The 21933-nt window shown below is 43.0% G+C and overlaps 1 protein-coding gene across 1 annotated transcript in view; it reads right to left on the bottom strand.

Moving 5' to 3' along the window:
• Positions 1-413: 413 nt before the first annotated feature.
• LOC145400762 (uncharacterized) overlaps positions 414-21933 on the bottom strand; it is a 66126-nt gene continuing 44606 nt past the window's right edge. The window contains exons 2-4 of the mRNA XM_080273202.1: positions 10626-10706; positions 2963-3390; positions 414-448 (exon numbers count right to left, since the gene is read on the bottom strand). Of these exons, the coding sequence (XP_080129328.1) occupies positions 414-448; positions 2963-3390; positions 10626-10706 (544 nt within the window). The remainder of the gene's footprint in view (positions 449-2962; positions 3391-10625; positions 10707-21933) is intronic.

Here is a 21933-nt window from a genome sequence, read left to right on the forward strand (position 1 = left end):
GGGTTAGTACCCCTCCCCGTAAAACAAATAACTCAGAGTCAAATGGCTACCCCTTACGGGATTGTGGCGTCTGGCAATAGACAGCTAGATAGATAGCATAACATGAGAGTAAAGAACACATTTTTCCACAAAAGACCAGGAAGAAAATGGATCTGGAGAAACAGAAATGGAGATACAGTTAGAAAATTTGAAACTTACTTTATCATAACAGATAAGAACAACACGATCACTAATGCCACAATTATCAATAAAGTAAACATGAGAAGTGACCAGGGAGTGGTGGGTTGCACAACCAGATTTAATTTCAGAAGCGAAAGAAAGAAGCTGATTGAAACTAAAAAGGTATGCCCAATTACAGCAATTGGAAATAAAGCTGTTTTTCAGGTAGAAATAAACAACAGATTACTCAGGCTTTAAGTTATGCCAAGTGTGACGCTGATAAAGGGAACTGTACACAAACAAAAGTGTTTAGGGAATCAGTAGAGGCAGTAGGGAATGCTAATACAACCAAAACCAACAAGTCCGAGTATTCAAAAGCCTCCCTCGAGCTCAAAAAGAAGAAAGGAGATGAAAGTAAAAACAGAAAAAGATGAAAAAGAAAGAGCGGAATTAAGCAGTTTGATCAACAAGAGAAATGCAGAAGAAAAACGAGATAAACATGGTGCAGATCAAAGAAACTATCAAAATAGGTAAAAGTCTGAAACACGCCCGAAATACAAAGGCACTAGAATAACAACAAATTACATCACTGAAAGACAAAAACAGTTAAGCCATCAAGTGCAGAGAAGATGGTGAAGTGAGCTAAAGAATTTAACAAAGAATTGTATCCATCAAAGACAATAGGAACCTACCAGCAACCAAGTCTTCATTTGACACAAGTGAAGTACATGAGGTAACACAAGAAGTAAACTTTGGTCTTAAAACAATGAAAAGTGGAAACGCCCCGAGAGAAGATGGAATAGCATGTGATTTACTGTCTGATGCAGAAGCATAAGTTCAAAAACAGTTCTTCCACATATTTACATAATGTATAAGGAAGAAAATTACCAAATCATGGTGTAATGTAATAGCACATTTGCTGTAAAACAAAGGCAGCTCAAAGGATCTTAGTAACTATTGACCTATTAGCTTATCAGTTATTTGCAAACTCTTCACTAAAGTCCTTACGAATAGAATAACAATAAATCTGGAAGAAAACTAACCTCGTGAGCAGGCAGGATTCCGAAGCAGATGTTCCACAACTGATCATCTACAGTATAGACAGTGAATCAGCCAATTAAAACACACACACACACACACACACACACACACACACACACACACACACACACACACACACACACACACACAGAATACGAGTATAACAAATCGCTGCACGTAAGTTTTGTCAGATTTGAAAAGGCTTTTGACTCAGTGAAGCACATACGATAACGATTATTAATTAATTTCGGGAACAGGAGTAAACGAGAACATTGTAAATCTGCTCGAAAACATATATAAAGAGGGAACTGCTACAGTTAAGTTACATAAAGACTCACAAAACTTAATACTGAGAAAGGCGTGCATCAGGGTGATACAGTTTCACCAAATAATTTACAGCATGCACTGAAATCCTTTTAAGAAAGCAAGAATGGGAGAACAAAGGAGTAAATGTAGATGGCGAAAACTTAAACTATTTATGATTTGCAGATGAAATTGTCCTAATTTCAGAAACAACAAAGAAATTGCAAGAAATGATAAATGAACTAAATAGGGAAAGTTAAGATGCACGATTACTTGGGGCAAATACTAAGACTAACGAAAGACCATGAAAGCGAAAGCAAAAGACACATTACGATTGGATGAAAAGGTTTTGGTAAACATAGACACCATGAAAAGTTGCTTGTCAGTATATATATATATATATATATATATATATATATATATATATATATATATATATATATATATATATATATATATATATATATATATATATATAAATTCATTTATTTATTTCTATTGACATTTTGTGCTGGTCTAAAAAAGTCACTTCATAAATTCTCTTTCTCTCTCTCTCTCTCTCTCTCTCTCTCTCTCAACCTGGTCATGTGCGCCACACTTACCTGCTCGTTTCTTCCACTTTCTTTTCTCATTCCCCCGTGGTGTGCGTGAGAGGCCATTGTGCCTCGGGTAACAACTCGAGATGGTCGTGGAGGCGGCGAATGAGCAATACCTGGACAGAGAGAGAGAGAGAGAGAGAGAGATCAGTCTTCACTCTACTTCACAAGTACCTGGTTGAATTCCCTTATTTCATCCCAGCCTTCTGTCTGCTATGTCTCCTATTTTTCATTTCTTATAATTTCTTCACTTCATTTTTTCTCTCTTTATGTCTTGTTTTTACTTACAGCCTGAGTGTCCCTCACCACAGTAATGTTCCAGTACACACGGAAGCACCTGGCACCCAGTGTTTGGTCCACATTTCATACAACCCTCTTCCAGCTTAGTAAAAATAGAATATGGTTTGCTCTAGACACACTGATGTTAAAAAGTGCACCAGGTTCCGCTAAGATACGCAAAACACTGTTCGATAAAATATTCACTAGCTCAAATCCAGGCCTCGTTCCATTTCAGTACACTCTTCTCCACAGTAATTAAAATGCATTAGTTAACACTACCATGAAAATCAACTGTATGTTTTTTTTTCCTGAATCAGTTACCGCAGTTTATTCATCCCAGTCCATTACAACACTTAGTACTGACATTTAATTCAAGCAGTATTCAGAATCTTGAATCATCAACAGATTTATATTTCATCCGTATTCACGCTCTGATACCAAAGAGAAAGGAAGCAGTTGTATTTTTTTTCAGTTTCTGTCAATTGAAGAACCTATACAGTTCTGTCCATGAAAGCTTTCCAACACATTTTGTTCTGGAATTGTTTCATATTTTCGAACCTGCCCGAGTAGTGATGATGACAGACGCGGACAGGCTTTGACAAATGTGCGGCTACTGTCAACTGTGCTACTGTCAAATGTGCTACTGTCAAATGTACTACTGGCAAATGTGCTACTGCCAAATGTGCTTATGTCAAATGTGCCAAATGTGCTACTGGCAAATGTGCTAGTGCCAAATGTGCTACTGCCAAATGTGCTTATGTCAAATGTGCTACTGCCAAATGTGCTTATGTCAAATGTGCTGCTGCCAAATGTGCTACTGCCAAATGTGCTTATGTCAAATGTGCTACTGCCAAATGTGCTACTGTCAAATGTACTACTGGCAAATGTGCTACTGTCAAATGTACTACTGGCAAATGTGCTACTGCCAAATGTGCTTATGTCAAATGTGCTACTGTCAAATGTGCTACTGTCAAATGTGCTACTGTCAAATGTACTACTGGCAAATGTGCTACTGCCAAATGTGCTTATGTCAAATGTGCTACTGCCAAATGTGCATGGATGGATTTGACTGTCTCTCGTCTCCGTCACTGTTAGTGTTATGAGTCATCATGCACGTGTCTCGCCCTCTCACATCCCCTCACTTCCCTCCTCCCTTGGCAGCCAACGTATAAATATCTCCGCCTCACCCCATCCCCTGTGGATACACCACCATGGCCTCAACCGTGTAAATAAAGGCAGCACTTCCTGAGTTCATCCCACCCTGGTTACACATTGCCTCCAAATCGGCTTTTTGATATCACTAAGGAGGGGCACATGCAACACCTCCCTCGCTATCCCTCCCTACCTTGCTTACCACAACACAGGGAGAAAATTATGGAATGAGAGTTTGGAAATTGCTGTACCTCTTCCTGTCCTGGCGTAGGAGTGAATGGACATTATTGGTCATCAGCCTATCATAGGTACCCTCTGTGTTCGTCTCAGCACAGCAGAAAGGAAATGGGAATCACTCTCTCTCTCTCTCTCTCACTTTCTGTGTGCGTGTGTGTGTGTGTGTGTGTGTGTGTGTGTGTGTGTGCGTGCTCAGTCGGCAGATATTTGTGACACATACCTGGGGTAGGTGTGTATGGCAGGTGTCAGGGGTGGGTATATGGGGGAAGTGTGTGTGTCAGGCGAGACAAGCAAGTGTTGGTGCTGGTGATGGGAAGTTATTAAAGAGGACGAAACTACCTCTCCTACGTTGCTTACCCTGTACTGCGCCTGACGAGTAGATGATGATGATATTATACACCATGTTTATTTAATACCTCTGACCTCCGGGATGGTTATTTGGCCCTAATCATGCAGCCAATGACTATGGATACACTATGAGGTTGAGATCTTACATAGTCTTTGCAGTAGAGCAGCCTTTGTAGCGTCAGTAAAAAGTATAATAGTTTACCCAGTGTCATAAAGACTTTGTATCATAAAGCAGCGACTTTGTATTTGCTTGTAGAGGCGTATATTTTAGACTTGTGGTCGAGCGGCTTTTATATCTTGTAGTAGTTTCCCCACCAGATGTCATGTAGTGACGGGAGAGGTAAAGAATAGTATGGGACTATTTTTATTTGTCTTGGAAATATTAAACAGGTATAAGAGTATAAGTCCCGGGTAGCTACCTCCCTGTCTCGCTATCTCTCTCTCTTTCTGTTCTAAGGCTAATCTCCGTCTCGACCTCTCTCTAGGGTCGCTTGTCTCCTTCTGTCTCTCTTTCCTAAAATCTGGTGTAGCAGGGGTGTGTCACGTGTGTTCCTCGTGGATCTTTGTTCACGAGAGGACTGCTGACAGCTAACTGCATCATCTCCTTACTGGCCGCTGTCGTCAGCTTTCCTCAGTGTAAGCATGTTTAGCATTGCTCGATTCTCGCAGACACAACACCTCTCATCATCTGACTCCCTGCTTCTATCTATCTCTCTATCTATCTATTTATCTATCTATCTATATAATATGTAGTCTTTACCACACCAGTACCTATTTAAGTTTGTCTATCCAGCCAGTATGGGAAGACGTTTGCAATGTTTTATTTCAACAAACAAGGCGAGTATTATGGATGTATGGAGAGATGTCGGACTAAAGTTGCAGTCCTTCCTCCTATACACAAACCACCTTTAAGAATATCCCTCCTTAACTTTTCCTTCGTCATGCAGAGTTGTAAACACCTCTATCACTTTTCCTCGTGTTTAAGATAAAAATGACAAAGACAGGTTCCAGGACTGTTACCATAATATCGTGGAAATCGTGTTCCAGGGCAAAAGAACTAAACAGTTCACAAGCACCCTCACACACCCTTCCTATCATGAATCCTGCGTGCCGGAAGAGTTACTCACGCATTCCACTTCAGTCATCAAACCAGCCGACCACTTATCCCCGACACAGCGTATCATATCTGGACCCATTTAATTAAGTGCGTGTGGTGTCATAGTTAACAGTTACTAGCGTCCCAGATGCAGATTTTGTGAGGGCTGAGAGGAATTATCAGAATCGTTTATTGTAGTGCTGGAGGGTATTTAAGTGATTACTTTTGGTGATTGTGCGTTTCGCTGTGGCTGCTGAATGGGAGATTGTGAAGCACTGAGTGTAGGTATTGAGTCTGTAGTGTGACAGACCAGGTGGTATGGTGATAGTGTGGTAGAGAGAGTAGAGAGGGCACGTGGTGTGGTGGTAGTGTGGTGGATAGAGCAAATGTGTGGTGGAAATGTGTTGAGAGAGTAAGTGGTGTGGTGGTAGTGTGGTAGAGATGGTAGTGTGGTAGGGAGAGCAGATGGTGTGACGATAGTAGGGAGAGAGAGAGCAGGTGGTGTGGTGGTAGTGTGGTGGAGAAAGTAAGTGGTGTGGTGGTAGTGTGGGAGAGAGAGCAGGTGGTGTGGTGGCAATATGGTAGTGAGAGTAGGTGGTGTGTTGGTATTGTGGTAGAGACAGCAAGTGGTGTGGTGGCAGTGTGATAGAGAGAGCAAATGATGTGATGGTAGTGGGTGTAGAGAACAGGTGGTGTGGTGGTGAATGTGGTGGTACTGTATCACTTCCTGAAAGAGAAAAAGCGATTTGAGGGTGTTAATATACGTCAGTCAAGGGAACAAGGAAGGGACATAACAAGAGAACGAGAGAATATTAGTCTAATAATGGAAGAGGCGAAAGAAATGATAATATATATGAAAACATGTTGACTCTACATATGAGACAATTAATAAAGTAACTGAGAATGCATATACGTTCATTTAGAATACCACATTTTCCATATTCTTAGTTCAGAAAGTATTTGTGTATCTCATTGTCCTTTTTCCTGAATTTCCTGGGCGTAAACGCTGGTTATTTTAGTCGCTCCTACTGACTCATATTTTTGTGGATTATTTGATTTAGTAGACTCAGTGAAAACGTGCTTATTATCGAAGTATGACAGAATAATGACTCATAGTTTTAGTATTTTATCATAACTGGATTTGAATACCAGTGCTTATGTTGCTCTTTCTTGTAGCTATAATTGCAGGCTGACCCATTTTTAACAGCAAACTTTCATCAGAGCCTCGCCAACTCGTTACCAGCAGCAAAACAGCGTCGGGGGAGCTGCAGTCACACCAGCACTTATTATTTTCGGTTCCCTTCACCACAAAGCAAGATTTTGTGGCTCTAGACGAAATTAGACGTAAGGAACTGCGTGAATGGAATGGTGTGTGTGTGTGTGTGTGTGTGTGTGTGTGTGTGTGTGTGTGTGTGTGTGTGTGTGTGTGTGTGTGTGTGTGTGTGTGTGTGTGTGTGAGTATGTGTGTGTGTGTGTGTGTGTGAGTACTTTAAGCTTATTTTTTTTTTTTTTACAAATATATGATCTATTCTTGAAGTGTACAAAAATTCTGATTTTCAAGAGCATTGTTCCATGGACATCGCAGTAATTAGGTTTCTTCTGTACAATACACACTAAATAAGCACTGTTCTTCCTCATAAGTAAGTCCAAAAACTGTGATGCACAGTATCTTACAGATGCATGGGGAAGAGGGGGGAAGGATATTAATATAAGAGAAAGATGAATTTAGAGAAAAGAAGAGTGAGAGCTTGGAACGAGGGTGTAAGAATATAATGATTTACTGGAATGATATAGAAGAAAAAATGTTGTCATACAGAGAAAGAGAGAGAGAGAGAGAGAGAGAGAGAGAGAGAGAGAGATGGCTGATACACTTCCTGCGTGAAGTGTATCCTCCAAAGTGAGAGGTTAGGATATTATTTACACAGTATGTTATGAAGAAGGGCACAGCCTAAAATTGTTCCTTATTATTATTCCCAGGCTAATTAACTTTTCTTAGTATTAATTTCCCAGAATTTTGGTTACGAGTTTGAATTTCTCTCGATTCCTTACATATTTTCTCTTTTGTTGGTGATACCTGTGCCCGCGAGGTAAGAGCAAGTATTGTTTTCCAACGCGGGCATGTTTGTACTCGCTCCTTTCCGCGTACCTTCTTCTATCATGTCCTTTATTACTTTTGCCTTTTTCCCACCCAGTTCTTTAACAAAAACTGATAAACACAGAGCATCACCCTAGAATTGTTGTCATAAAACCCGAAAAGAAAATATTTAACACAATATATAGTTCGGGAGTGTAAAGAGGTGAGGGAGGGGCGAGAGTATGGTTTCCCTTGAGGTTATGCTGCCATCTTTGGTCCTATCTCACGTTCATGATACGGGGCGTCTTGGGAGGCTTAGGGTGAGGGTTAGGTAAGAGTAAGAGTGAGATGATGGTGGGTAGGGGTGGAGGTTGGGAGGGTGCGTTTTTGATGAAGTAGTGTTATTGTGGTGCTGTTGTGGGCGGGTGAAGTGATGCGAGCCCATTATTATGCTACGGTGGTTGTTGGTATCTGCTGGTATTGCTTAGAGTGTGGTGGAGGGCGGATGATGTAGCGGTAGAATGCTGCTGTGGTGAGAATTTGAGGTTGTGCGGTGAGGCTGTGGCAGATATGTGGTTGAGTGTTGAGGATGTGGTCCATGTGGATCTATGTGGTAGGGGTTTGGTTCATGTGTAGTGATGGTGTGGCACTGTGTGATAAAGATGTAGCTGAAATGTAGTGAGGGTATGATAGGTGGGTGGTTTTGTGGTGAAGCTATAATGGTTCTGTGGTTGTACAGTGAGAGTGTGGTAAATGTATGGTTCTGTGGTGAGGGTCTGATAGATGTGTGGTTGTGTGGTGGGGATGTGGTAGGTGTGTGGCAGAATAGTGATGTTGCGGTAGATGTGTATTTGGTGACTGTGATATATGTGTTATCGTGAAGCGCCTCTGTGATGTGTGTGTGTGTGTGTGTGTGTGTGTGTGTGTGTGTGTGTGTGTGAGGTGATGCAGCCTTCACTTCGCCCCGACCTCTTCCCCCACACTAAAGCGCTAATTGTTTATCATTCTCCTTCATCCCTACAATACTAACTCATCATTCTTTCAATTTGCTTTAGTACGGAACATTATTATGATTTCAGTTCCATTCATTTTTCCTTCTTCCCCTTTGGAGTAATGCACACACACACACACACACACACACACACACACACACACACACACACACACACACACACACACACACACACAGAAATAGATAGATAAATAGATAGACATACAGACAAAGAGATATATAAGTAGATAGAGACATAATAGGTAGACATATATGGAGAGAAACTGAGATATATAATCAGAGTTGTTTTACTATTTCAAAAAATGTCATCTCGTGATATTCTCTCTCTCTCTCTCTCTCTCTCTCTCTCTCTTTCTCTCTTTCCTCTCTGGCTGTTACTGACCCTCTCCTCTCCACACAATGGCCTCACGCGCCCGCCTCTGGGGAAACGAGAAAAGAAAGTAGAAAAAACAGTGAAGATAAATGTCGCGTCGTGGCCAGGTTGAGAGAGAGAGAGAGAGAGAGAGAGAGAACTGGTGGAAATAAACTCATTTCCACATTCCTCCCAACAATTTTTACTCCAATCCACATACTCGAACGCATTCCTTCATTCCATGCCACTCTCTCATGTTCCATTTCGTCCACGTTTACCTGTTTCATCATTATTTTTTCACTACAATAATAGTGTTTTTGCGTCATATCGTTACTCAGTCATAATATCGATCCTTGCGGTAGCACGGTAGCACATGAGAAGCACTTGGTACCCAGTGTTTTGGTCTGTATTACGTTCCATCAGTCTTCAACATAGTTAAAATGTATGATTTGACTCTTGGACAAAGTGGTGTTTAGTAGTGCACCACGATCCACAAAGACAAGCAATAAAACCTGTCGATAATACACTTCCTGTCTCAAATGCCAGGCCACATCTCAACCAGTGCACTTTTAGCCACGACAATTACAAGCCATTAAATTACTCTACTATATACTGTACACAAAATAATACCAGCCAGACTTAGATGATCAGGCTAATATTTTCCGGATCATTTACAACAGCTTATTAATGCCAGTCCATTGCGAGAGTTAGTACTAATGTATTAATTAAACACAATATTCAGATTCATTATTCAAAATCTGATCCTTAGATTATCCATAAATTCTATTACCTATGCGAGAGGTAGCAGAGTTTTTATGTTTTTCCTGTTTCAGCCAGTGACAGCAGCAACACATTTCCCTCCACGACGACTTTCCAACAGTTTGTCCTGCATTTGTTTCATATTTTCTGGCCTGTCCGAGCACTGGCGATGACAAAGACAGACAGGCTTTGAATCACGTGCGGGCCACTGCCCATGTATGTCATGCACATGCACACTTTTTGTTTCATATGCTGTGTAGCCTTGTAAATCATTTATGTGGTTGTTTTATTTCCTAATGTGTCACTGTTTATTTTCGTGCAGTAATGAACACTCTGGCTCTTGGTAATAATGTCTTGTTACCAATAACAGTAACATCCATAATGCATTCTTCATCTATCCATGTATTTGTGTGATATGGTGTTTGATATGACAGTGGTGGTCATGCAGTTCACTTTCTCTTCTCTGGGGGACATTGAACACATCCCACGTATTCTATCATCTGAGGGGCACTGAACACATCCCACGTATTCTATCACCTTGGTGACACTGAACACATCCCACGTATTCTATCATCTGAGGGGCACTGAACACATCCCACGTATTCTATCACCTTGGTGACACTGAACACATCCCACGTATTCTATCATCTGAGGGGCACTGAACACATCCCATTTATTCTCTCACCTTGGTGACACTGAACACATCCCATTTATTCTCTCACCTTGGTGACACTGAACACATCCCACGTATTCTATCATCTGAGGGGCACTGAACACATCCCACGTATTCTATCATCTGAGGGACATTGAACACATCCCATTTATTCTCTCACCTTGGTGACACTGAACACATCCCACGTATTCTATCATCTGAGGGACACTGAACACATCCCACGTATTCTATCATCTGAGGGACACTGAACACATCCCACGTATTCTATCATCTGAGGGACACTGAACACATCCCACGTATTCTGTCATCTGAGGGACACTGAACACATCCCATTTATTCTCTCATCTGGGGACATTGAACACATCCCACGTATTCTCTCATCTGGGGGACATTGAACACATCCCACGTATTCTCTGGGGGACACTGAACACATCCCAAGTATTCTTTCATCTGGGAGACACTGAACACATCTCACGTATTCTCTGCGGGACATTGAACACATCCCAAGTATTCTTTCATCTGGGAGACACTGAACACATCTCACGTATTCTCACATCTGGGAGACATTGAACACATCTCACGTATTCTCTGCGGGACATTGAACACATCCCACGTATTCTCACATCTGGAAGACATTGAACACATCCCACGTATTCTCACATCTGGAAGACATTGAACACATCCCACGTATTCTCTGGGGGACATTGAACACATCCCACGTATTCTCTCATCTGGGAGACATTGAACATATCCCACGTATTCTCTGGGGGACATTAAACACATCCCACGTATTCTTTCATATGGGAGGCATTCTATCATCTGGGGGATATTGAACACATCCCACGTATTCGTTGGGGGACTTTGGACACATCCCACGTATGCTTTCCTTACCCATATTACCATGACGTGGCCAGGAAATTATAGATTAAGTGTTTGGTAAAATGTCTCTTTGTACTGGCTTAGGGATTAGCACCTTACTGGCTACCAACCTATAGCGAAACTCTAGCACACTCAATCTTCCTATTAACAGATGAGAAGGGAAATTGAAAACAGGATGTTTTTTCTTTTGCTCTCTCTCTCTCTCTCTCTCTCTCTCTCTCTCTCTCTCTCTCGTTTTGAAGGAGCAGCTGGGTCATGACCAACGATTTCTTTTCAGTCCGGATTGCACTGAGAGATACTGCCATTAAAGGGCAGCCTATTGACTATGGCAGTCAGCAGATGCCTGGGACTGATGACTGGGGTAGGTGTGTGTTGTAGGCATCTGGGATGGACATGTGGGGCGAATGTTTGGGGCAGGTGTCTGGGGCAGGTGAGAGAAGGAAGTGGGTGTATTCGTGTCGGGATATTTTTAATGAAGTGGAAATTCCCTCTCATATGCTGTTGGCTTTGTGCTTATTTAACACCTCTGACCTCTGTGGGTGCTTGCTTGGCCTCAGTCATGCAGCAACTGAGAATGCTCGGTAGGTATGAGATCTTACAGGCAGGATGTAGAATCTCTGCAGTAAACTTGTCTTCGTAACTTCACTGGAAAATACCATCTTTATCCCAATCCATTATATATTCCTCCTGTTCTGTCGTCAGCGCAGGGTCCTGCTTACACATATAAGGAGGGAATAATGGGCGTTTGTAGCGTAGTCAGATTAAAGTCACACTCCATTCTTCTTGACGTATCAGCTTTTAAGAATATTCCCTTTCGCCATTTCCTCGGACAAACAAAGTTCTACTGTACACGCTCCTGCATTTATTTTTCTCAGCCTCGAAATGCTGAAGTCAGATTGCAGAGTTGTGACCTTAATACCATGGAAATAGTGGTCCGTTGTGTGTTGGAAAAATGAACAAGTTGCAAGCACCCATTGGTATCTTTTCGTGAAGAGGTATTGCCTACATTTTGCCACCCCAGTGAACAAGCCAGCCAGCCATTTGCCCTAGACGCAGATTATCACAACAGAACTTATTGACAAACGTGTGGATGGTGGCACAATAAATTACTACGGGCAATAAATTCCTTACCGCAGCTTAAAGGGGGAGTGGAAAAATACGAGAACGGTCGAATGAGGATGGAGTGTATTTGTGTTGATTACTGATACTATGGTGTGACTGCTGACTGGCATATAGTGTGACACGATGAATTGGTATGCATGACGAGAGTGTGATGGAGAACAAGTGGTGTGGTAGTAGTTTGGTAGTGTGTGGTAGTAGTGTGATAAAGTATGAGGTGGTAATGCAACAGAAACTGTAAGGTGTTGTGTTAGACTGACTGAGTTAACCCGTCACGTCCCGAGGTTTTCCGCACCTCTGACATCCCCCAGTCCCGAGGTATTTTCAATTTTTTTTTTTTTTTTTTTGCTAAAACCTTCGCTTTTGGTGAGAAACATCGAAAATTCATAGAGAAATCGCTCACCTGAGGTTTAAAATACTCAATTCAGGTAGGAGTTCCTCCTTACCTGACTGGGTTTTCTAACATGCTGGCACCAAAGAAAACGAGTTCTATGGGAGGGTAACTATTTTATCCACTCATAAACGGTATTTATTTATTTACTCGGTACGAATGTATATGTAGTATGAGAGTATATTGGTTTTCAAGCAGTAATAAAGGCATTATAAGCATTGTTTCACTCACTAACTAATCACCATACCGGACCTTTTTTTGCCACATTACCTGATCATTATTTCTGGCTGTTTCTTCTTCTAATGCTATGTAAACATTGTCCTCCACATTGTCATTGATTGGGGAATCACTCTGGCCCTGAATATCTTTACTGGCCAGGTCACTGGTAACAGGTGAATTGCCGAGACAATGGCGTGAAGGGGGGAGGGGGGAGGTTATGCAGTGTAAGGCATTGTCCCTGATTGGCATCTTGTAGAGGAATAAAGGAAGGTGTCCCGTGTATACATACGAAAAATCACTAGCGAAAACTGAAAATTGTGCAAATTAGGGTCCTTGCAATTGCACAACGTACCGGTACGTCGCCGGGACTGGCAAATGCAAATCGTTGCAACGTACCCATACGTCGACGGGACGGGGCAGGTTAAGTGGTGATGCTAGCTTGGTGGACAGGACAGGTGGTGTGGCGGTAGCATGACACGGTAGTAGATGGTATGGTGATATGTGTGGCGATATAATGGATGTATTAATAGAAAAGCTCTTTCAAAATATTAGTATACGAATGAGTCTGAGAAACAATGGAGGAACATAATAAGAGAACATTATTTTGATGGTGTATATTTAATAAGGTGACTGAGAAATAGTCGTGTTGAGTACCTTTCCATACATGTTTTCTCATAGGTGCTCGATGGCAGTAGGGCGACTTTGTCAAAGAACCGAAAATGAGAGCTATCTATATGCATCGTGTCCAGGACCATCCTCTCATTGTGGTGTGAAAAGCCAAGCGAAATCGGCCCTTATTCCCCTCTACGTCAACGCTAAAAGTCAGGTGGTTTTTACTTCAGAAACAACATACTAACTCCGGGACTGTGACATAGAGCGAGTTGACGAACCAATAGCGCAGCAGCATTCATCCTTCTGTGTTTACAGGGGCTGGCTCGACCAATCATAAGGCCCGTAGCACCTGCTTTGGGCAGTCAGTCCGAGCTCACAGGTTAGGGAAGGGACAACACTTGATTGAAACCTCCCCTATTTCTGCCTTTTAAGTGGATTAACGCACAGTGATGTCGTCTGCTGATACAGAGGGTGAAGGTGAATGTCGGAAGGTCGCAAGAACGCCAACAGCACTGTTTTCAGTGGAAATAAGTGGCTGCTAAGCGTAAACGAGACAATGGTGAGCCTGTGTTGGTGTGAACATTAATGACATTTTTAATCTGTTCTGGGCAGTAAAGGACTATTTTACCCAGACTGTCTCCCAACTGCATTCGTTTAAGGTACAGCCGGGGAAAGTTTCACGTTATACACTCGCTCACCACTTCGAAATAGTAAATGTGAGACAAGTGTTAAGCGAAGCATAGCCAACATTTTTATATCTGGTAACTGTGTGAGAAGGATGGGGATGGAAGAGGGAGGGGTAGGAACTATCAGCTCCCCCATGCCTTTCGCCTCCCTTAACCTCTCCCCTCCCACACAGTGGTACTAGACATTTGAGTGTCTGGCTACTGCTTCACTAGTCGTTGTCTCACGCATAAAGGTCCGAACTAGCAGGAAAGTGTATAAGGCGGAACTTTCCCCGGGTGTACGTGTCAAATTGAAAACATTGCCCTGTTATTCATTATTATTACAAGTGTGTAATGGCATATACATTACAGGCTAGTGTTTCTGTTCATAAAGTTGAGTTTTGGTGACATTACAGTAATTTTGGTCAGTTACATAAGATATTTTCTGCAAATTTGCCCAAAATCAATATATGATTTACAGCCATGTTTGTGGTATCAGTATGTTCATTATGTCTTGAATTTTCATTGTTTATTAATTTTGCAAAAAAAAGTTTTTGGTGCCATGTAGCGTATTTTGTTCGGTTTATATTGAAGATTTGCCAGAATTCATGGAATTGACATGATTTTTTTTTTTCATGTGTTTCTTACATTAGTATCTTTCATTTGCGTTCAATATCATAGCGATACTACAATATTGTTTGCCCTCTTATAATTTGGGTGGTTGCTAGGCGACGAATTTGGAAAAAAATGGGTGAACATACCATTTTATTTTTTAAATTTAGGATATTATTCACCTTGATCATATAAATCTATTGATACCAAATATCCATATATTTCGTACATACAGGATGCAACAGACGCATTTACTTTAAGGTCAGATTATCTCAAAAGTCTATCTATTGCCAGACACCATAATCCCGTAAAGGGTGGCCATTTGACACTGAGTTAGTTGTTTTACAGGGAGGGGCACCAACCCTCCACCAACCCACTTGTTGACACGTAGGGAGCACGTATGATTTGGTTATATGGTTACCACCCAGCGTTGTAAATGGTTTCTTGGCTTACAGGAAACCATTTGGCTTGTCACTCAATGTAAAGCCACCTGTAAAGGAAAGAAGGGAATAAGAAGTGACAGGAAAGATAGGAGAAAGAGGAAGAGAGGAGGGCAGGCACAGAAAAAGAATGATAAAAGCTAAGGAAGTAGGCAGCACTACATCAAGTCGCCCTTCTAAATTATAATCTGTGACCTTTACCTCGAGTTTGCTTCTCCTTAATACTTGCAGTTAAATTTGGCCTTACTGCTGTTACAATTGATATTTTTTTTCGCCATCGATTATCTTCGTAAAACAAATATTAATGATTTCAAAGAAACTGTATTTATTCCCGAAATATAACAGTGGTGGGTCATGGTTATATTACTTTTATATAAGTGGATAATAATAGCATTGTTGATGCTTCTTTAATTCTAGTTATGTCTGCGGATTTTCTCATTTGTTTTATGCAGTCTATCATCAGCGACTTGCCAGCTCTTCACGGCAGCATAACAGAGGTGGGAAGGTGGCACTCACACCAACACTCGTTATTTTCACTTCACCTTTCCACCACCAGACCTAATTTTGTGGCTGTAGACGAAATGAGAAGTGAGAAAATTGTAACTTGCAATACTTTGGTGATAGAAACTCCGTGTACAAACAGCTAGATTAGGAGTTTATTACGAGCTCACAACAAAATAGTCTACCCTTCTTGAGTATCTGCTCTGAACTGACGCAGTGGTGCCATCTTCCCAGGCTTGGGGCCCTGGGAAGGCGTGCTAGGTCAGCAAGTTTAGTGGGGGCATGTATGCATTGGGGGGGGGGGGCATATATACATCGGGGGTAGACATATTGTAGGGGGGGTACACTACGCCCCCGGGTAGCTGAGATGGTGTCTCCTGACACCAGAAGTTATATGGTGTTTGATTATATTATGAAGGCAAGGGCGGGGAGGTTTGTACAAGGGATAAGTATGATACAGGGGCAGTAGGGGAGACATGGCCATGTGGAGGGGAGGGATTTAGAAGGATATATACAGATAAGAGATACAAGGATTAATAGGTATGTGTCCAGTAAGGGTCGAAGGTATACATAGATATAATGGGGATTATACAATAATATCTTGATACATGATAAACAAGGAGTAGATATGAGAGTTCTTTTGTTGTTCTTCATTCTTTTTTTTTTTTTTTGGTAGTTTCTGTAGGATACACTGTCACTCAATAATGCATTAAAGAAATACCATCATTTTCTAGTAGGAAGAGTTCTGTTCACAGTTTGATTAATTGTCAGATGGCATTGGTAGTCACTGAATGTGAGGGCACTAAGTACGGGGAGTTTCGACGTCGTGTGTAGGGCGTACTATGCCTGTAGTGACTCTGATTTCCTGGAGTCGGCATTCCATTTTTCTGACACAACAATGCACTGCACATATGATGAGTAGAAAACCTATGAAAGCGATAACCACAGGGGGAAACACAACTGTTGGATGAACCCAGGAACGGCTGAAGGCCAGAGAAAATTGATCCATAATGAAGTCACTGTCATTGAGGAATGTTAGCATGCGCAAGTTAGGGGAGGTGATGGTAATGTTGACAGATGGTAGGGTTGAAGGCATGTCGATTGGTTGAAAGATGTCATAGGAGTGTTTACGGACAGCTTGGTGATAGCGAGTGGCGTAAGTGATGACGGACTCTGATTTGACGGTACAATAGTCTGGTGCTTTGTAGAGACCACTAGCGGGGACGGATCGAAGCGAAGAACCAGGACACATGATTGTGATAGAGATGGGAACAGCAAAGAAGAAGTACTGGACATGGTTGAGATGAGCATGGTGGACCGGGAGTTCAGGAGCTGGTACAAAAGAACAGGCCGAGTAGATGGAATGGTTGCAAACTAAAGCAGACTCACAGGGTGTAGTGCTGCTAGGGAAGATAGCGAAAAGGTGGGCAGCACAGAGACGAGAGGTCGGAGTAAGGGAGGAACATTTCTGGAGGTCTGTGGAAGAAAGGAAGGCAACTGAAAGATGATCAAGGGAGAGGAGGAAATATTCTGAAGGAACAGATACTTGTAAAAAGGAGTTGTTGAGGCGGAAAGGGAAGGGAATGATGTGGAAAAGGTTAAAGGTTATGGCAGAACGGAGAGGAATATGGATGACGACGTATTTGGTTAGAAGAGTGGCTTCGAGAACAGGATAATAATATTCGAGGGAGGAGTAGGGGAGGACTGAGGATAGACCGAAGGTGGAGTGAGCCCATTCCAGGACAGAACGGAGAATTGAGACAGGCACTAAGTCAGCAGTGACACGTCCATTTATAGCATCGACCAGGATACGAACCAAGGTAGGGACTTGAGACAGGAGAGAGTCAATGGCCAGTTGGAGATTATCCATGTTGAGTTTGAGGTAGAAGAACTGAGAGATAACATTGAGATCTGAAAGGTGTCGTTGTAAGACATAGGTGAAGTTGTTTAGAGTGGATGTGACTTCATTTAGATGGGTCGTAAGCTTCTGTAACATAGTGTCTTGGATTTTGATGACTCGGTGTTGAGATTCTAGGGCTGAAGCTAAATGAGTGAGATCAGATTTGAAGCCAGAAATGTCACGGGCTGTACCAACGCCAAACAAGCCACTCAGAATCTCACCGACGAAGTCGAAGAGACCTCGTTTCACACGAGAACGACCAACGGGTGTCTGAATGGCAAATATGTCATTGAGCTCAGTGAATCTGTTACTCATGTATTGCAATTGCCAGGAGAGTGGTAGGAAAAGGTTATAGAGATACTCATTTGGGTTGTGTGTCCCCATGATGGCCGTGAGATGGGTCTTGATTCCGTGGAGCTGGTGCGCGTAGGCAGGTAGGGCAATGGCTACGTCAGCCAGGGGCGCAAGATCGTAGCGCAGGGAGACTAGTTCCTCGATAAGCATTACCTCGCCTCCTGAGCCGACCAAGGCCCCGGGACGTACTCCACCATCGTCCTGACCTGACCCAGACCCCAGGAGGGTCAGCACTGCCAGCAGGGAGATCGCTAACATCGTACCTAGAAAATCAGGGTAGAGTTAATGGGGGAGGTTGATGGACAGAGCAGAGTTTGGACTGATATTGATTGGTTGATGAATGAGTAGGTGGAGGTGGAGATGAAGGAGACTGAGGGATAGGTAGAGACAGAGTAGATTGAGGGATGTGTAGGGGGGGAGGGGGGTCAGGAGGTTGTGTAAGTGACTCTTCCAACATGAGGCCACGTGGTGCTCGCTTTAAGTCATCGACATGGACCCATCTGGTGTCCTTAGTGGACAGGTCCTGGAGGTGAAATTTGTTGCCTTGTTGAGTGAGGACGCTGTGGGGCCATATGGGGTCTTGGCACTGAAAGTTTCGAACAACTTCTGACGTTAGTGTAGTGTTTTCAGTTACTTCGGGCTGCAGTGATGTTACAGCTGCTGCTACGTGACGTGCGAGTGCGTTTGCGGCTACATTCAACTTGCCTGGTACATACTGAAAAGTGGGATTAAAGTCCTGGATGATGACGGACCATCTATCTAGCCTACCTGTTAGGTTGCGGTTCTTGAACTAGTCACATAATGGAAGGTGGTCTGTTTGGATATGCACTGGATAACCATAGAAATGTTTCGAAGACCAGACTACCGCTAGCGCTTCGAGATCTGTGACACTGTAGTTACGTTCAGCGGTTGTAGTTGTTCAGCAACTAGCATATGCTATTACGCGTTTCCTTGATGCTTCATTGAGTTGCATCAAAACGGCACCAAGTCCAGTGCCTGAGGCGTCTGTGCAGAGAAGGAAGGGTGTGGTATGATCAGGGAACGCTAGAACAGGGGCATTTACAAGAGCTGTCTTTAGCTTTTGGAAAGCCTGTGACTAGTCATTAGTCCAAACAAAGGGCACATTCTGCTTGAGTAAGTGGGTCAGAGGAGCGGCTATCTTTGAGTAATCCTGTATGAATCTACGATAATAGCCACTGAGGCCCAGGAAACTTCGTACAGCTTCAGTAGTGCTAGGTTCTGGGAAGTTATTAATCGCCTTAGTTTTATCCTCATTAGTATGAATGCCTTGTGCATCTACGACATGGCCTAGGAATTTGATTTTCTTTCGCAGGAAGTCACATTTACTGAGATTGATTTTCAGGCCTGCGAGCTGGAGGCGTTCAAAGACTTGCCGGAGCTTGGTGAAATGGTCAGGGATGGATTTACTCACAACAATGATATCATCTAGGTAAGCAAAAAGAGAGTGTCCCATCATACCTCTGAAGACTGAATAGATAAGTCACATGAACACGGAAGGAGCATTTCTCAGACCAAAAGGGAGTCTCTTAAACTGAAAATGTCCGAAAGGGGTGCTGAAAGCTGTAACTGGGCAAGAGGACTCTTCCATTTCGACTTGCCAGTACCCGCTGAGGAGGTTTAAAGACGAAAAGACTACGTTATTTTCACCAAGGGATTCTAACAAATCAGTGAGGACGGGTAACGGGAAACGGTCTGGGACGGTGACAGAATTGACCTTACGATAGTCGACTACTGGTCTAAAGTTACCGTCCTTCTTTGGTACTAAGAAAAGTGGGCTATTCCATGGACTGACGGAGGGTTCAATAATGTCCTGGTCTAACATGTTCTGTACCATTTGATCTGTCTGCTTTCTCTGGCTGTGAGGAAATTGATACGCTGGTATGTAAATCGGCTGAGTTCCTGGTAGTAGTTCAATCGTATGTTTGACAAGGTCTATTCTACCCATCGGTTCACCTGGTAAGGCAACCACTTTTCCGTACGAGGTCAGAAGGTCGAGGAGTTGAGGCGTATTTTCTTGGAAATCCGTGCAAGTGAGATGTGAGAGTATATCGCGTGAATATGTCGGCGCAGACCCCGTAGAGTTAATAGTACATACACCGATTGGCGTACTATCATCAGTCTGAATAGTAGGAATTGAGGAATCCTGGCACACCTTTACGGCCGCTGGGTATACTAGGAAGTCTCCAATCTTTACACCACTTTTAAGTTTTAGTGGAGCATTTGTGACATTGAGCAAGTACAGGTAGCATAAACAGTCCTCTAAGACTGTGCACCACGCTGACTCATAAGTCAAGCCATTCACAGAACATGTCTCATGTAGTGTTAGTACATCCACTCCTTCTTTCGCACCGGCAACACAAACAGAGACTTTGGTGAACTCACGCGGTAACAAAATTGTGCACATATTCGTTACTGCACGTTTCGTCTCTGCGTGTTGGAGAAGATCATTCACACTGTGTGAGGTAGGTAACTGAGACATGTCTGAGTCAGCGATAGTGTTGTCAGGAGAGGAGGTAAGAGCCATGTCCGAAGGCTGAGATGATGTATCAGTAGACATTGAGGAATTTATGTCCTTGCTCCCAGTCAGTAAAGGAATGATCTCTGTATTCTCAGATGATGATGGTGGTGGTTTGGGCTGGTCTGGACTTTTTGGTAGCGATCGGGACAAAGGTAACTGAAGGACTGATTTGATCGTAAGAACAGGACGGAGACATTCCATACTGTAAACTGGGAATCCAGAAATGTCTATACTACCACAAGCAGGTAATAATCCAATGGAGTGTTGTGCCATGGTGGAGAAACCAAATAAGGGCATCTGTGGGATACTGCAAGTCATTAGTGACATGAAATTCAATTGGGATAGGGGGCAAATCTCTGTGTAGTTTGACTTCTAGGGTGGCTCTTCCCTTAACCTTAAACTCTGAGCCTTCGACACCACATAGGCAAATGTCTGGTGGTTCTAGGAAACTGACGTGGTTGTGATGTCGTTGAATAAGATGTAAGGAAGTGTTGAAGATCAGATTTACTATAGATCCTGTGTCCAAGAAGAATGACGTTGGTATGTCATGACTGCATCCGAGAATGGCTAAACCTGAGGATGTTATGGGACCTACATGGCGGATGGGGAGTTGGGTTTCTGGTTCTACGTGATATTGGTCCGATACGGGTGCAGCGCTTCCCCCGACTGTTGGCGGTTGAGGTAACGACATTCCTCAGTGGTGTGAGTCGTGCTGGATTTGTGGTATTTGCATTTTGGACGACGTGAGCGGGAAGGTGTATGCTGTCTGGTTTGGGAGTGAGGACATCTGTACGTACGGTCGCAACTTGATTCTCGATGTCCAGGATGACCACAGTGCCAGCAAAGAATCGAAGACTGTCTGTTCCGTTGGACGCTAGATTGATCACGACCTGCGGTAGGAGAACGATGAGTGGCAGGTCTGCCGCGTGTGGTGGGATGGGAGCGAGATTGGTCTGGGGTAGTGGAGGTGTGACAGACTGAGGAGGCCAAGGGTTGGGTGGTGCCCTGACGTGTGTAGTTCGAACCTGTTCTTTCATGAATGGTTTTAGTGACCTGAATAATTTTATCTCCTGGATTGAAACCGATTTCCAAGGCTAGCTCTCGCTGTTTAGGAGTAAGCCAGTGAAGGAATCTCAGGTAACCAATTAAGTCAACAAAGTTGGTGAATGAAAGCACTGGAATGCCATTATTGTTTTCTAACCATTTTGTGCCTACCAGTAATTGGAGCATCTCGCTACTAGTTGCTTTCATGGCGGTGGCAGCTTCGCGGAGCTTGGCATGTTGCGCTGGGACCCTCAAGTCCTCATCCATTTGGTTTAGGAGATTAATGAATCCCATGAGAGACGCGGTATTTGAATGCTGGCAACAAAGGCTGATGAGTTCCGTATGAAAATCAGCAAAGGTATGAATGCTATCGAAATGTCCTGCACGGATCGCGGATCCGATGTCCGATTTGCCGTGGTGCAAGCGACCCATGAGGTAGGCTACTTTGAGCGATTCATCGGTGATCTGCCGATTGTGGATGTCTGTTTCGACTTCTCTGAGGAAATCATAGACAGACCAAGTTGGGTCCTGGCCGGTAAATTTGGGACGATTGGCATCGTCGAGATAGATAGACTGT

This window comes from Coenobita brevimanus, chromosome 6, assembly GCF_032717465.1.
Source record: "Coenobita brevimanus isolate Jiangsu-jjx chromosome 6, ASM3271746v2, whole genome shotgun sequence".
NCBI classification, from domain to species: Eukaryota; Metazoa; Arthropoda; class Malacostraca; order Decapoda; family Coenobitidae; genus Coenobita; species Coenobita brevimanus.